Below are 14318 nucleotides of genomic sequence, written 5' to 3'. Positions count from 1 at the left end.
AAGACTGTGCTCATTCTGTATTTCAGCAGCCTAATCTGCTAGGCTGTTTTCTCAATAATATTTTAATACCTAGAGGACGGTGATTTTTTTAGAAAAGAGCTCTAGAGCTCAGGATAATAAAAATAATTCTGGCCTAGATCTCTCATTTCATACCAAGGAACTCCCAATCCATGCAGAAAATCTGATGTGATATCTTACTGGAGATTTCAGCAAAGCATTTTGGAACATAAGACACTCAGACATAGGAAGGGTAAAGAATCTGATGTCCTGTATCTCTGCAATGTTATGTATTCATAAATTATATGTCTTCCTTTTTTTCTCTCGTAGTACCTGTTTGAGAATGGTAGAATAGATAACATTTTTACCGAGCCCTATTCCAGGTTTATGATTGAACTTACAAAACTTTTGAAAATCTGGGAACCTACAATTCTTCCAAATGGTAGGACAATTATTTTATTTTGTGTAGCTGCATGACAAAGCCTTATTATGAATATTTTTCTCCGTGCCATCAAGAAGGGTGTGATCTGAGACATTCACATTAGTCTCCTCTTCCTCCACCATGCAGTTGTTTGTGGTAGACTAGAATCATGGATTTTGTGTCTGTCTCTACCAGTTATGGGTTACACTTAAAGATACCTTTCCCTCATTTGATCAGTCTCTCAGCTCCTTTAAAGAAAGGCTTCCCATTCTCATAGTCAACGTGCTAGTTCTCTTCCCTCAAGTTTTCGCTAATCTTTTTTGAATACAGGTAGTCAGAATTGTGAGATGGGTTTCTCATCTCAAGCACTGTGTAGAGTTGCAGAAGTATTTCCATATCAGTACTGGAAATACTTCTGATAAATCAGAGGGTCACATTGGGAAATCACTGGAGTCTTGTCTCAGCTCCTCAACTCAAGTTCTTCTCACCTCAATCACTTCCACATTAAGAGTTCCCAAATTCTGCAGATATTTTTAATTGGTCTTAGCCTATTGTCATGCAGCTTATAAAGCTGCTCACCAGCAATATTAGTATGTAAGATCTTTTTCACATTACCACCAAAACTTGAGTGATATTGCCAACTCCATACGTGGATCTGAAACTGGCTTTTAATTTAGAATCTGAACTTTCTGTTAGTACTGAAATAACCCAGTTACTTATAGGTAACTGCATACAGTGAAGTTTTCTTACAGAACAAATCTCTCATCAGCCTCCATTTCTTCTTCCTAACTTAGGATGATAAAAATGGGCTATTTGTGTGTAGAGGTGAGGTGTATTGAACTCATGCTCCATGTCTCAGGAGCTGGACATCTTTGCAGTTGGCTGGCTCTGGTTTAATGCAGTGCAGTGAAAACTTAGTGAGATTCTGCTGATGTCTGTAATCTTCCTTCATATACCTTTGTCCATTCTTCAGGTACTGGAAGATGGTGCTGTTCCACAGCTTGGTTCTGCACACTCCCTCTTATGTTCTTGCATGCAGTGCTCTTGGTTTTATACTGCAGTTACCTATGATAGGTCCAGCTTTGTTCTAATACACAGTTCATTTGTGTACAAGGTTAGCTGAAAGAGGACTCACGTGCATCTCTGACAGAATCTGCCAACGTAATTGTGTTCATTTGTGCATCCTACTCTGCTCGTGTATGAGGGTTTCATTGCTTTGGGAAGATGGGGAAAATCTCCTAGATTGCCAGCAGCCTGTAAAAGCCATTCCATTCCTTTGTAACTGAGTATGAGGATCTGTCCTAAAATCACATAAGTAACACTTCTTCTTTCTTTGCCCATTCTTTCTAGGTTATATGTTCTCAAGAATAGAAGAGGAACACTTGTGGGAATGTAAACAGCTGGGTGCATATTCCCCCATAGTTCTACTGAACACACTGCTATTCTTCAACACCAAATACTTTCAATTAAAGAATGTCAGTGAGCACCTGAAACTGTCCTTTGCCCATGTTATGAGACGGACCCGAACTCTGAAGTACAATACCAAGACGACATATTTACGTTTTTTCCCACCCTTTCAAAAACAAGAGGTAGAATCAGGTAAGCAAGTGAATGCTTTGTGATCACCTGAATGTCTGCAGTCGTGTTTTTGTTATCTACTCCTTTCTTGAAAAGGGCAGGGGAGAAAAACACGGAGTCAGCAGAGCAATGGGTAGTTTGGTGCCTGCTGTTATCCTGCACGTTTTCAAACTCTGGGAATTCTGAAACACTCTGGGATGATTTAAAGAGAAATTCTGTTTGAACCAGATAATCACCTCAAGTAGCGTGTTTGGAGGTGCTGCAGAGTCCAGTCAGACTGGTGCTAGGCTGCAGGACTCTGTGTAACTCTTCATGTGCTGCTCTTCACTGAACTCGAGTGATTCCGTTTTTGTGCATCCAGATAAACTCTCTGTAGGCAAAAGGAAACGCGGTGAAGATGAGGAGATTTCAACAGCAGTGGAAATGGCTGAAAATGCAGATAATCCCCTGAGATGTCCGGTCCGACTTTATGAATTTTACTTGTCAAAATGGTAAGTGGTAGAACTTAATTTTTGATCTGCACATCGATTAGAACAGGAATTCAGGGGGGGGACTCTCAGACATCATGTTCTTTGTGAAAGAGGATAGGAAAAGTGTGGTTCAGGCAAAAGTGATGATGGATTTTGTGATGGATTTTGCTTGCTGTGATGTGAGATTAATTTTTATTTAGGAGTTAGAGACTATATAGCAAGGACACAGATACAGATCACTTTGTCTTTCCTGTTTGGTACCAGCTTTAGGTAGGTCTGTGAGCAGGTGGGGCATGATGTTCTTCAAAGAAAATACACAAACAGAATGAAACAGGATCTCATTAGTGTCAGCTAAAACTCAAATAAATCACCCTCAAAAAAGCACAGTGAGCTTCCTCCAAATAGTCCCATTACTGAGGCAAAGGCGTGCCTAGCAGCTGCCCTGCCTCTTTTGTCTCCTTATCTTGTATTCACTTGTGTATCATTAGAAGATGTTAGCTGTCCTTGGGCTGAGAAAACATTTTCATGCTCCTCGAGGTATATCAGCTCCTGCAGAGCCCCTGCAGTGGTACAAGCTGCAGTAAGAATTCACGTTGCTGTTTTAATGTGAATACTCCAAGGCCAAGCAGGGGGGATTCTTGCTCTGCAGGACTTTGGCTCTTCCTTCCAGCACGGAGATCTTCCTCAGGGTCTGATGGTCGTTCTGCCAGGCAGGTGGGCCCATCATTCTGCAGCAGGAGAAGCAAGCTGGGATTTAGTTTTGCTGCTCCTTGAACGTTCGTTGTCCCAAAGCATGCAGCAGTTGTGGGATAGTGGGATGTTCCGTTCAGAGATTGAATGTCAGATGCATCTGTCAATCACATGAAGACTCCAGTCGTGGAGTCCAGTGTGGATGATACTACAGGCTGACGAGGGAAAAACAATTCACTAATGAAAAGGTCTTAATTATACTGTTTGAATTACAGTGCTGTAACCTCAGTGTAACTTCCATTTTCTTCGTTGTTTCTCCGTCGTTTTTTTTATGAGTAAGACTTTTAAAGCTGTAATGTGCTCTTCTTTTTTACACCGACAGTTCTGAAAGCGTGAAGCAGAGAAGTGATGTATTTTACCTTCAGCCCGAGCGCTCCTGTGTACCCAATAGCCCCATGTGGTATTCCACATTGCCAATAGACCCGGGAACTTTGGACATCATGTTAACTCGCATTCTTATGGTGAGGGAGGTACACGAAGAACTTGCCAAAGTCAAATCAGAAGACTCTGATATTGAGTTATCAGACTAACTGAAGCGGGGTATTTTCCTTTGAATACATCAGAAGCACCAAACTGTGAATACGTCCAGCTTTTGGAAAATGTGTTATTAAATAAGCCAAGATCATGTCACCTACAGGCATCTTTGGAACCACAGCAGATGTACAAACTGGAACTGGAAGGAGACAAGCTACGTAAGCTGCAAGAAACAACGTCCTGCAGCAGGCAGCGATGAATCCTCTGAACAAATTCAAGTTGAACTAACCTGTTTGCGTGGTGCATAAATCCTTTATCTGTTTAGGGTTTTAAAACAAATTGAGATTTTTTTTTTTTTATTATTATTTTTTTTTTAAAAGGAAAACGGTCGTGGAACATCTACCATCACGAAATCAGGCATGGAGAGCTAGGCTGTGGCTCGCGTGACCTCTCAGCCTGCTGGCTGGCAGCCCTTGCTCCCAAAGAACACGTGGAGATCTCGGAGGTCTTCACGAGGACAGGAGAGAATAACGGTGGTGCCGGAGCCAACCAGCCAACCTCCGTTAGAAATACCAATCTGCTTTTATAATGTTTTTTAAAAGCGGGATCAAATGTTCGGGAGGCGGAGGCCGCGGGGTGGGAGCTGCCCAGGCTGGCTGGCCTAACCCTAACCAGGCTGCCAGAGCCCAGCTCTCAGCCCAGGCCAGCGGCCAAGCCCGGCTGCTGGGCCCGTGGTACAGAGGAATGCTGGAGGCCCAGCTTCAGAGCGATCACGCAACGGGACGAACACTTTTGGGTTGTGGACGGGAGGGTGACTGTCCTGGGGTACGTGCAGAAAATCCCTTTCCTAGCCCGGTAGCTCTGCAGTCCGTTGATGATAATCTAGCAAATACTGAGGTGCGTGGAATTTTTTTTTTTTTTTTTTTTTTTTTTTTCCCCTTGAGGCAGCTTTCCTTTCTCCTCTTTCCCCTACCCCTGTGGTTTTGGTTACGTTGGAGGGCAAATCCGGAGGGCCTGGTCATTTCAAATGGAAGATACGTGCAGTCTTTCTCTTCCCACCTTTGCAGTGCGTGCAGTGTTGTACAAAGGATGCAGTATTACTTCCGACAGCAGAACTATGGTAGAAACCTACCATGCACCTCTGCTTCCCACCCCACCCAAAGAGACGCAGGCACGACGGTGGAAAGCGAAAGAGACTTTTTCTCAAGGCTTGGCTGTTACTGCATCTTTTGGAAGAGGAGAGCTCCCACGTTGTGTGTAAGGACAGGACTTTGTCAGCTCCTGCCCCTATCTCCGTTTTCTCTGTGTTTCTGATGACTTAGCGACCGCAGCCTCATTGGAAACCCAAGCTGTTTTTAACGAAGAGAACTGTGCTGTTTTTATCCAGCTCTGGCCAAGCTGTCCATCTTCTGTAACAGGGGTCTGATGTTTGATCTTGTCACTACAATTTCAAGAGACGAAAATCAACAGCCTTGAACAATATTTTCTTTTTTGTTTTGTTTCCGTTTGTTGGTTTTTGGTTGTTTGTTTTTTTTTTTTTTAATTATTATTTTTTTTTTTTTTAGCAGTAACGGAAGTAATTTAACAACGACGACAACAACAAAAATAAAATCAGAAAGTAGCCTATTGACGTTGTGTACTCGGTAGTCCCGTCCCTGCCTGTAACAGATTTCACCGATGTATTTTTTAATACAGAAAACTATGTGAAAAGTAAAAGCTGCCCCTGGTTCTGTGTGATCGAAGCCCACCCGTGTGTGTCTGTTCTGCTCGGAGCTGCTGCTCCCTCCCTGCTCAGGCCCAGTGCTCCTGGGGAGGATCCCTGGCTGTAATCCGTACGTAGCCGTGGTGCAGGTTCATTCCATGTTCTGTGAGCACGGACCTGTCCCTCCCCACAGGAACGTTAAAATACTTGGATAGCAGGCACGGCCTTTTGTGCCGGGATGGCCGAGAGTGTTCCAAGGGAAAAGAAAGAACTCGGTGACCCAGGGGCTGGGGCTGCAGGGGGGGTGAAAAGAAGCCCGAGCCGCACGCGTTGCACGGAGCAGTGTCCAAACCTCAACGTTTGGAGAAGGGAAGGAGCCGGGAGCTGCGCGGTTCCTGGGCACCCCACGTGTGAGTGCAGCAGCTCGGGGCCGTGCCAGGCTGCATCCATGCTCTGCTTTGCCTGGGGCTGAGCAGCATTGGGCAGCACCCGGAGCAGCGCTGCTCCGAGCAGGGGGGGGGAGCTGCCCCTGGATGGGCGGGCACATTCCCCTAGAATAAAGCAGGATGTTTGTACATTAGGAGCGACGCGTTCATTTTGCTTTCTCTGAAGGCCATCTTTTTTTGGTGAACGCTTCCACGTATGTCCATTTTTCTTTTTTTTTTTTTTCCAGGTACTTAGAATGGATTTGCCCCCTGTGTTCTCTTGGCAAGGAGAGGTAAATCCCTAGCGGCGAGGCTGGCTGGAGGCAGAGCTGTTCACCGTGGTACTGACTGCTTTGGTTTTATGGCTCTGAGACAGGGCTGGGCGCAGCGAGGATCAGAGCGAGTGCTTTCAGTTTCCATTCCTGGTGTTGTGCTGGGGCTATCGGGGCTGCCCAGAGCTCCCAGCCACGCACGTGACCCAGGTCCTGGGCTTGGAGGACTGCGGTGCGTAGATGGACGCGGCGCTGACGTCCTGACCGCTACGTAGAAAAAGTTGTTTGGAATAAGAGGTAGCTGAGTCATCCGCTAGCCGTGGGGCGCTGCTCATTGATGGGCAAGTTCTCTCAAGGAGAAAAATCTCGTGGTGGTCTCAGAGCGGAGAGAGGAACCACAGAGATGAGCGCGAGGAAGGCGATGTCCCTGCGGCTGGGCTGGATGCCTCCTCTCTCCGTGTGCCTTCCCCTGCCCACACGCCGTGCCCGGCTGTGGCTCGGCACACAGAGGTGAGGCTGTGGCTGCCGGCTGGGGAGGTTCCTCGTGGCCGAGGGTGCTGCCATAGGGAGCTGCAGTTCCCAGGGTCGTGCAGCTTTCCTGGCGGTGTTTGTTTGCAGAGGTGCCAAAAGAAGCTCCGTTATCATAGGGAGCGCTCTGCCACCTTAATGAACAATTGAGCTGGAGGAAGGCGCTGGGTTTCTCTGGCTGCAGGCTCCAGCCAAGCGCTGTCCCCTCAGAGCTGCAGTGAAGTCCCTGCTCGTTTCCTGCAGGTGTGTTCACAGCAGCAAAGCTGCAGGGCCGGGTTCGTGGCGGTGCTGCCGAGCGTGCTGCCAAGCCTTTGGGTTTGGTAACCAAGCGGGCAACGCGTTTCCATCCCGTGAGCAGTGCAGAAGTGAAGAGGAAGCGGTGAATGTGAGCACGGGGCCCAGCTGAGACAAACAGGTCGAGAACCCGGGCTTGCAAGTGTTCCTGCACCTAGGACGCAGCTCCTCCATCCCTGGGCAAATGGCAATGTCTGCAGGAACGGCCGCTGAGCTAGGGGCTTTTTCAGCAGAGATTGGGGTTGTATCAAAGAAAAGCCAGGAGCGCTGTAGGTTAGCACTTGCTTGGAGGGAAGGAGGAAATCTGTTGCAGGGAGCTCTCGAGCTGAATAAAGCCTCCAACACCGAATCTGCAGCTGCCTCCCACCTGCACGAGTGCACTCAGCAGCTGCCGACCCCCTGCTCCCACGCAGCCTGAGCCCACGGGCATCATACCTGCAGTACCAGGGGGCTGCAACGGGAGCCCCTCAGCTCCTCCCTCCCCGTTTATTTGTCAGGCAACAAGGCAGAACCCTCGGGAAAGGCCTCGTGGAGCCGGAGGGGCTCTGCCCTCGGGGGAAGGGGTTGGTGGGGCTGCTCCTGCCCGCTCCCCCTGCAGCCCAGGGCCCGGTGCGTGCTCACTGCTGCTGTGTGCTGATACCCCGCGTGTGCTCCCTCGCCCCTCGGTTGCACCTCTCTGTAAATGGGCCGGACTTTCCTACCTCGTTTGGGCACAATGAGGCTGAATTCTGCGGGATGCTTTGCAGCCCCGTGATGAAAGGTGCTATACGGCTGCAAAGAGTCACTCCAAAAGATTTAAACAGGTCGCCAGCGCGTCATAACCTAGATGAAAAAGACTTTTCTTTTCCTTATATGAGAATTTATAGAGTTCAATGTATGGTATTAATAAATGAATTACCGAGACCCTTCCCCCCCCAAATAGTTTTTGTTTGAATCGTATCTGTATTCTGGAAAAGTGATTAAAAACCTTTAACCTCGGTGAAGGAGTACCTCGTCCTTTCCTGTTACGTTGGCTCGCTCCTGCAGCAGAGCCCCCCAGCAGCTCCCACCACAAACCCCCAAAGTCCCACACACGGAAATCGAGGTCCCACGAGCACTGCGACCGCGTTCTCCAGCTGCTCCGACCCCAGGAGCTGGAAGCCACAAACCCCGACCTCCTCCTTCCCGGCCCCAGCCCCAGCCTCGCCGCACGCCGACACACTCAGCCCCCAGGACACCTCCTCTGCTTCACGTTTATTGAGTTCACGCTCTCATTGCCCTGGGTTGAGGGTACGGTCCCAGCGCTGGTCACGCAGCAGCTGGTTCCTCGGCTTCATCATCCTCCCCGGAAGGGATCTTCGAACCGATCAGCGCCCCGAGCGAGGCGAAGGCGGAGGTCAGCCCGACTTTGGCACCAAGGGACAGCCCCGCGGCTCCTGCAGGGACAGAGAGGGGCCGATGTCAGCGCGGGGCGGAGGCAGCCGAGGACTCTTCTGACCGCCCCCCCGCTTCTGACCCCCGCGTCGCGCACGGACACGAGCGCTGCTCTCGGCAGCCCAGGGGCCCTTATCCCAGCAGGCCCCCACCCCCTTCCCCACCACGGCTTTATCCCTTCCCCGTACTTGTGGGTGAATGAACCCAAGGGTTAAAGCAAGCCGAGTTCATCACCCCAAGCTCCTCCTGTAGCCCACCCGCCCCAACTCACCGATCGACTGCAGCACGGCTACGGTGCTGCCCGCAGCCACCCCGCCGCCGTTGGCTATGGCCGCCACCGACATCATCTTGGCGGCTACGGAGCCCGCGGCGATGCCGGCGGCCGTGAAGCCCAGCGACGAGACGACCAACGGGAAGCCCACGAGGAACGCTCCTGCGCCGGGACAGCGCCGTTAGTGCCACCCCTGCCCCACCCCCAGGCCCCCCCGCCAGCGTCGTGCCCGACCCCCGTGGCACGGGGCTGTCGGAGCCCCCTGGGGCGCAGGGGTGGGGGTGCCGCGTCCCCAGGGAGAAGGGCACCAGACGGCGCCGGCCCCGAGCTCTGCTCCCCGGCCCCACCGCGCCGTCACCCCACGGGAGAGCCCCTCACCTGCTGCAACACTACCCCCGATGGCGGCCTTGGTGAACGGACCCATGGCTGAGGAGGAAGAAAGGAGAGAAGCATCGCTCAGCGCTCACACCCCGAGCAGCCCCAGCTTCCCCCCGCCGTGCCCCCCCCCGCCCCGTACCTGCTGCCTGGAGCATCCGCTCGCAGATCTCGCAGCGCCCTTCTGCGCTCCGCACCCACGGACCCGGAACGGGGAGCGCCCGCCCCTCCCCGCACCCAGCACCTCCCGACCCGGGCGGAGCGGAGCGGAGCTGTCGGGTCCCGCAGGGCGGGGTTGGTCCCCATCGCGGGCGCTCCCAGCAGTGGATTTTTGCACACCGGGGGGGGGGGGGGGGGGGTGCATTCCAGCGGGGACAGCGCTCACCTCCGCCGGGGCGGGATTTTACAAGCGCGGCACGGAGGCTCCCGTTCATCGTTGCTGAAAACGCAGAGAGCGAGAGCTGGGGGCTGCTGGGAAGCGGGGCTTTGTAGCTGAGAGTCGGTTCTATGGAGCAGTGCCATCGTGCTCTTTGTAGCTGTTGTCGTTTCTATGGTAATAAATAGGAGGCGTTACTTTCGGAGCGACCTACGTCCGTGCCCGTGCCGTATCGGCAGCGAGCTGCGAGCAGGGACGGTGCGAGACATCCCGGGAGAAGCTGGCAGAAAGGAAAAGAGGAAAAGAGCCCGGGTCGGTGGGGAGGGAAACCATCAATACCCCCCAGTGGCCAAAGCGCGTAACGAACAGCGCCCACAGACCCACATGCCCCCCCCAGCCCCACACACCAGGGACCCCCCCACGACCCCTGCCCTGCTCCGAGGGCAGCGATCCCTGCGCTGTGATGGGGGGGGGAAGGGGGGATTGAAGCGATGACGTAAGGAAAGCAGATTTCCAGGAAATCCCTCTGTTTGCTTTGGTTTTCGCAAAGTTTCTGGGGATCGATCCCAGCGTTTAACCCTTGCCATGCCGGTTCACACAAGGTGCTGGGGGAGGGGGCAGGGCTTGGTGCTGCCTCCCAGTGCGGCACACAGCCGGGGATGGATGGTGCAGGGCAGGATCCGGGGGGGAAGGGGGGGCAGATCCTTCCCTCTGTGTCTGCTGCTTTATCAGGGTCCGAGAGCGGTGAAGCTCTGCACTTCTGGATGAGGAATGCAGGACATTTCCAGCTCCTCTCTCTCCTCTGCTCAGCAGCCTCAAAAAAACGCCCAAACCCGCTTGGTCCCAGCCCTCCCTGTGTCCCATTCCCCGCTCCTTACCCCTCTGTGTCCCCTCCGTGTCCCCGGGCCTGGTGTCACCTCGTGTCACCGCGTGCCCCACTGCAGCTGGTTGAAGGGGACCAAATCCAGTTGTAGTTGATCTGGTTCCTTTTTACCAGCCCCAGGGACGCACCGCTCCGTCGCTCCGCAGAGGCCGCCAGAGCTGCTGGAAGTGATGGAGTCCCAGCACGGGGGGGTCCCAGCCCAAGGATACATACTTCTTAACATTCCATAACGCCGGCCGACTCCATATGGGCATATGAAGAAGTATGTAGGGTTGGGAGGGAGAGGCAGCGGGCACGGGGCTGCTGCTGGAGGCAGCCCCAGCCCACAGGGGCTCACAGCACAGCCTCCAACCTGCCAGGTGTGCTCCTTCCCTTCCCCATCTCCACTGATCAGCACCGACACCAATGGGATCCACCTGCAGCCAAGCGCTCGTTAACCCCACTCGTTAACCCACCCCAGGTCCTGCCAGGGCCTCCTCCTTCCCACAGCTGTGCTGGGTTCTGGTGCACACCCACAGCCCCCCCAGCACCCCACGGTGCCAACGCAGCGTTTGCACTGCACTGCAGATAGGGACAGGGCTGGGGGCACAGCACCTCCCTGCACCCCCCTCCATTGCAGGGCCAGGAGCGTGCAGGAGCCCTCATCCCCCACGGCCCCTCCTGGCACAGCAGGCAGGGCAGGCCGAGGGCACCTTTCCCAGTGGGGGAATTAGTGGGTGTCTGTGGGGCTGGACACCACAGCAGGGGATGGGGGGACTCATGAGGCCCAGCACAGTGTGACCACGGCCAAGGTACGATGCTGGGAGGGACAAACATGACACCAGCCGGGCTGCGCCATGACCCCCATGACCTTCCTACCGCTAACCTCAGAGCTGGAGCGCTGCACGGGAACGCAGGGACCGACCCTGTGGGGCCGGGGGGGCACCCAGCGCGGCCGTGACTCAGCGCCCCATGTGCTGCAGCTCTGCAGGAGCCAGAGGTGGCCAAGGCAGCACAGAGCCCGGGGGTGCTCCGATCCCCCCCCATTGCCATGGGGCTGTGCCCAGAGTCACGGGCACCATGGGGACGTGGCTCCCAAGGGCCGGGTCCCCGCGCTGGTGGCCTCCAGAGCAGCAGCCCGGTGCCCTATAAGAATTCTGAGGGCGTCCCGGGGCCGTGCTGCAGGGATGTCCCTGCTTCACCCCTTTGGCTTTTCCGGCCCTGGGCTGTGCTGCAGGGGTCTCGTGGGAGCTGTGAGCCCAGGGCTCTGCCCGCAGCTGAGCCCCCTCCATCAGCGTGTGGGCTGGGGGCTGCCGCATCCCGGACAGGTCAGCTCAGGCCGCCCCCCGGGCACATCTCCCAGCACTGCGGTGGCGGTGTCCCCTCACCCTGGGGACACACATGGCTCCATCCCACGGCTCAGCCCCACAGCCTCCGGCCAGGCTCTCACAGTGACCTTGGAGAGCAGCACCCAGCACCGCACTCACCCCAAAGCCCCCGTGTCCATACCTGCACCAGGAGCAGCTCTGGGCACAGGGGCAAATGGGCTGGCAGGGGGAGGCAGCGGCACGGGGGGGAAGAAGAGGGGGGGGTTCTGGGGCTGCCCGCCGTGTCCCACATCCTCACACAGCACCGACCAGCCCCGGCCTGGCTATAAAAGGAAGCGTCTTTTTTCCACGCCGTGCCCCAACCGCGTGCCCGGTGGTGGTGGCTTCGCCAAGTGTCACCGCTCAGCATTGGATCGGCCAGTGCATCAGCCCCACAGCAACCGGGGGGTGGGCACGCTGCCACCTGGGGGGTCCCCACCCTCATCTTTGGCCGTGGAGAATCTCGGGGCCCGCGCTGCCCCAGTGCTGCGCCATGCGCAGGGCTGAGAGTTGGGCATCCCCTCCTATCCTATCCCATCCCATCCCATCCCGCTGCACCGGGCATCCCCGCACCGCATGCTCGGGGGTACCCCCAGCCCCCCCAGGGTCACCCCCGCTCCTCCGCCTGCCCGACACCTGAGGACCCCCCCGCAGCCCGGGGCCGTTCCCTCCCCGCTGTCAGCAGCGGAGCCGCGGTGCCGCGAGCGGCGGCCGCGTCCCCACCCGCGCGGTTCTTCCTTCCAGCGGCTCTCGCTGAAGGTTAAACGCCGGCGGCGGGGAGAGCCCCGCAGCGCCCCGAGCCCCCCTCCCCACCCCGCAGCGCTCACTGTCCTGGAGGTGCCCGGCGCGGGGCTCCGGTGGCAGCGGGCTCGTCGCGTCCCCGTGACTTTGCCATAGGACTCCTCCTGTTCGTCCGCAGGAGCTTTGCAGCATCCTCCGGTTCAGCGGGAGAAGTTCCCTCGCCGGGGAGGGAGGAGGGAGGGAGGGATTTAAGGCAGCCCCCGCCCGGGCTGCGGGTGCCGCTGGGCGCAGGTGGAAGCCCCTCCGGGCACGGCCCCCTCCCCGCCCCGCGCTGGGCCGCCGGGATGCCGCGATCCCCGGCCACGAGCGTCGCCCCGGCGGGGCCGCGGCCACCTCCGCTTCCCCCCCGCGTCCCCTGGGTGTCCCGCAGCGCCCGCAGCCCTCGCCGGGGCCCATCGCCGCTCAGACCCCACGGGGATGGGGACCCGCGCCGACCCACCCGGCTGAGCCCGGCGCCGCGGGGGTTATGGGATCGCAGCACGGAGCGACGCCCGCCCCGCGTCCCCCCCCCCCGGCCCTACCTCTGCGCGGGGTCAGCCCGGGGGGGACCCCAGGGTGCACCTCATCCCGGCACCCACGGGCGAAGCGCGGCCCCGCGGTGTCCCTGCCCCGGGTGCGCTGCACGCTGCTATTTTTGGCCGCCTCCGAAGAGCTCCTCGCGGGCTATTAATAATGAGAGTGCGAAATTCGTTTGGCCTCTCCTATATAAGGAAAGGTAGAGGCTCCGAGGCAGCTAAATATACTGGCGCGTGCGGGAGCGAGCGGGGAGGCTTTGGCACCGGGTGCGGAAAAGGGATCGCTGGAACAATGGAAAGACGGACCGAGCCGGAGCCCCGCGCGGACAGACGGACGGACAGGGGGATCCCCGGGGCGCCCACACACGCACACAGCACTGCAGCACCCCATGTCCCAGGCCTGAGCCTCTGCACCGGGAGCGCAGCACAAAGGGCAGTGCGGGAGCAGCTGGGATGCGCCCAGCAGCGCAGTGCCACCAGCATGGCTGCATCCTCAGCCCCACTGCTGCCCCACTGCTGCCCGTAGCCCCCCGGGGGGACAGCAGCGATCCGGGGAATCCTGATGACAGGAGCAGTTGCCAAATCCACGTGGTCACAGCAAGGACAGCGCAGGCAGAGGGGTGAGAACACGCGGGGAGGGAAACACCCCTGTGCTCCCAGCCTGGGCTCCATGCAGGGCCCTGTCCTGCTCTTTTTATCGCTCTGCTTGGGCAGGGCCCTGCTCAGGGAACCAACCCTGGGTCAGAACCCAGCGCAGAGCCCCCAGCCCCAGGCTCTGCACGAAGGCTGACACCGAGGAGAGGCCGGGAGCAGAGAAAGCAGCGAGAGGAGCAGCAGCAGCAAACCTCCCCTCCTTATTTGCAAGAAACACTTCGTTAAAAATAATTACTTCTAGTCTCGACCCAAGTAACACTACAAGCAGACACTGTGAGCTGGGGCTGGGCAGGCTGGGCAGCCCACGGGTACGCAGAGGAATGAAGATGGAAGAGCAAACTGCTTGAAAACTTGATGGCAACGTTCGCCCCAATCATCTTAACGAGGGCTCGGAGCACGCTGATGTTAAAGGAAATAAAATCCGTGACTCGGAGCGTTTGTCTAACAGACGCCTCCGCCTTTAACTTCCACACATGGGTGTCTCTAATTGTGAAATCATAATGCATAGCAATGCAGAAACCTTCCCCGTGCAAGGTCAGAGCGGGACCACGGTGCTCGGGTAGCAAATGAGCAGCGCTGTCGGTGATGGGGGGGGGACGGGAGAGGGGTTTGGCAGGTGGAATGCATTCACTTTCACGCAGCCTTGGGGCGCAGCGTGCCCCACCGCTGCAGCCTGGGGGGGTCCCCTGGTCCTCCTGCCCCGTGCAGTGATGCTGAGGCACTGAGCGTTCCCAGCAGCTCAGTGCTCCGGTGCTGCACGGTGAGGGAATGCC

The 14318-nt window shown here is 56.2% G+C and overlaps 3 protein-coding genes across 9 annotated transcripts in view; 2 read left to right on the top strand and 1 right to left on the bottom strand.

Annotated features, from left to right (window-relative positions):
- Positions 1–7894, top strand: part of LOC110387389 (zinc finger MYM-type protein 4-like) — a 38249-nt gene extending 30355 nt beyond the window's left edge. For 4 of the 6 annotated variants that reach the window (XM_021375488.1, XM_021375487.1, XM_021375490.1 and 1 more), the window contains 4 exons: positions 328–439; positions 1769–2017; positions 2358–2487; positions 3539–7894. In XM_021375488.1, the coding sequence (XP_021231163.1) occupies positions 328–439; positions 1769–2017; positions 2358–2487; positions 3539–3746 (699 nt within the window). In that variant the 3' untranslated portion in view covers positions 3747–7894. Of the gene's footprint in view, positions 1–327; positions 440–1768; positions 2018–2357; positions 2488–3538 lie in introns of those variants that run through there. The other 2 variants (XR_002432480.1, XM_021375491.1) reach the window with 2 other exon arrangements.
- Positions 8130–9501, bottom strand: LOC110387408 (interferon alpha-inducible protein 27-like protein 1). Of its 2 annotated transcripts, none has more exons than XM_021375522.1 (4): positions 9356–9501; positions 8974–9021; positions 8596–8757; positions 8130–8326 (listed from the first exon to the last, which is right to left on the bottom strand). In XM_021375522.1, exons 1-4 carry the CDS (start codon positions 9402–9404, stop codon positions 8199–8201), a joined length of 387 nt encoding a protein of 128 aa, XP_021231197.1. In that variant the 5' UTR covers positions 9405–9501; the 3' UTR covers positions 8130–8198. The 2 variants fall into 2 exon arrangements, with proteins under 2 accessions (XP_021231197.1, XP_021231198.1); XM_021375523.1 differs by lacking the exon at positions 9356–9501 and adding an exon at positions 9113–9225.
- LOC110387404 lies at positions 9572–12348 on the top strand. Its single transcript, XM_021375515.1, has 2 exons — positions 9572–9658; positions 10344–12348. Exon 2 carries the CDS (start codon positions 11066–11068, stop codon positions 12080–12082), a length of 1017 nt encoding a protein of 338 aa, XP_021231190.1. The 5' UTR covers positions 9572–9658; positions 10344–11065; the 3' UTR covers positions 12083–12348.

The sequence above is a fragment of the Numida meleagris genome, chromosome 22 (assembly GCF_002078875.1).
Source record: "Numida meleagris isolate 19003 breed g44 Domestic line chromosome 22, NumMel1.0, whole genome shotgun sequence".
NCBI classification, from domain to species: domain Eukaryota; kingdom Metazoa; phylum Chordata; class Aves; order Galliformes; family Numididae; genus Numida; species Numida meleagris.
The sequence above is the reverse complement of the archived record's forward strand: the minus strand, read 5'-3'. Positions and strand labels throughout refer to the sequence as shown.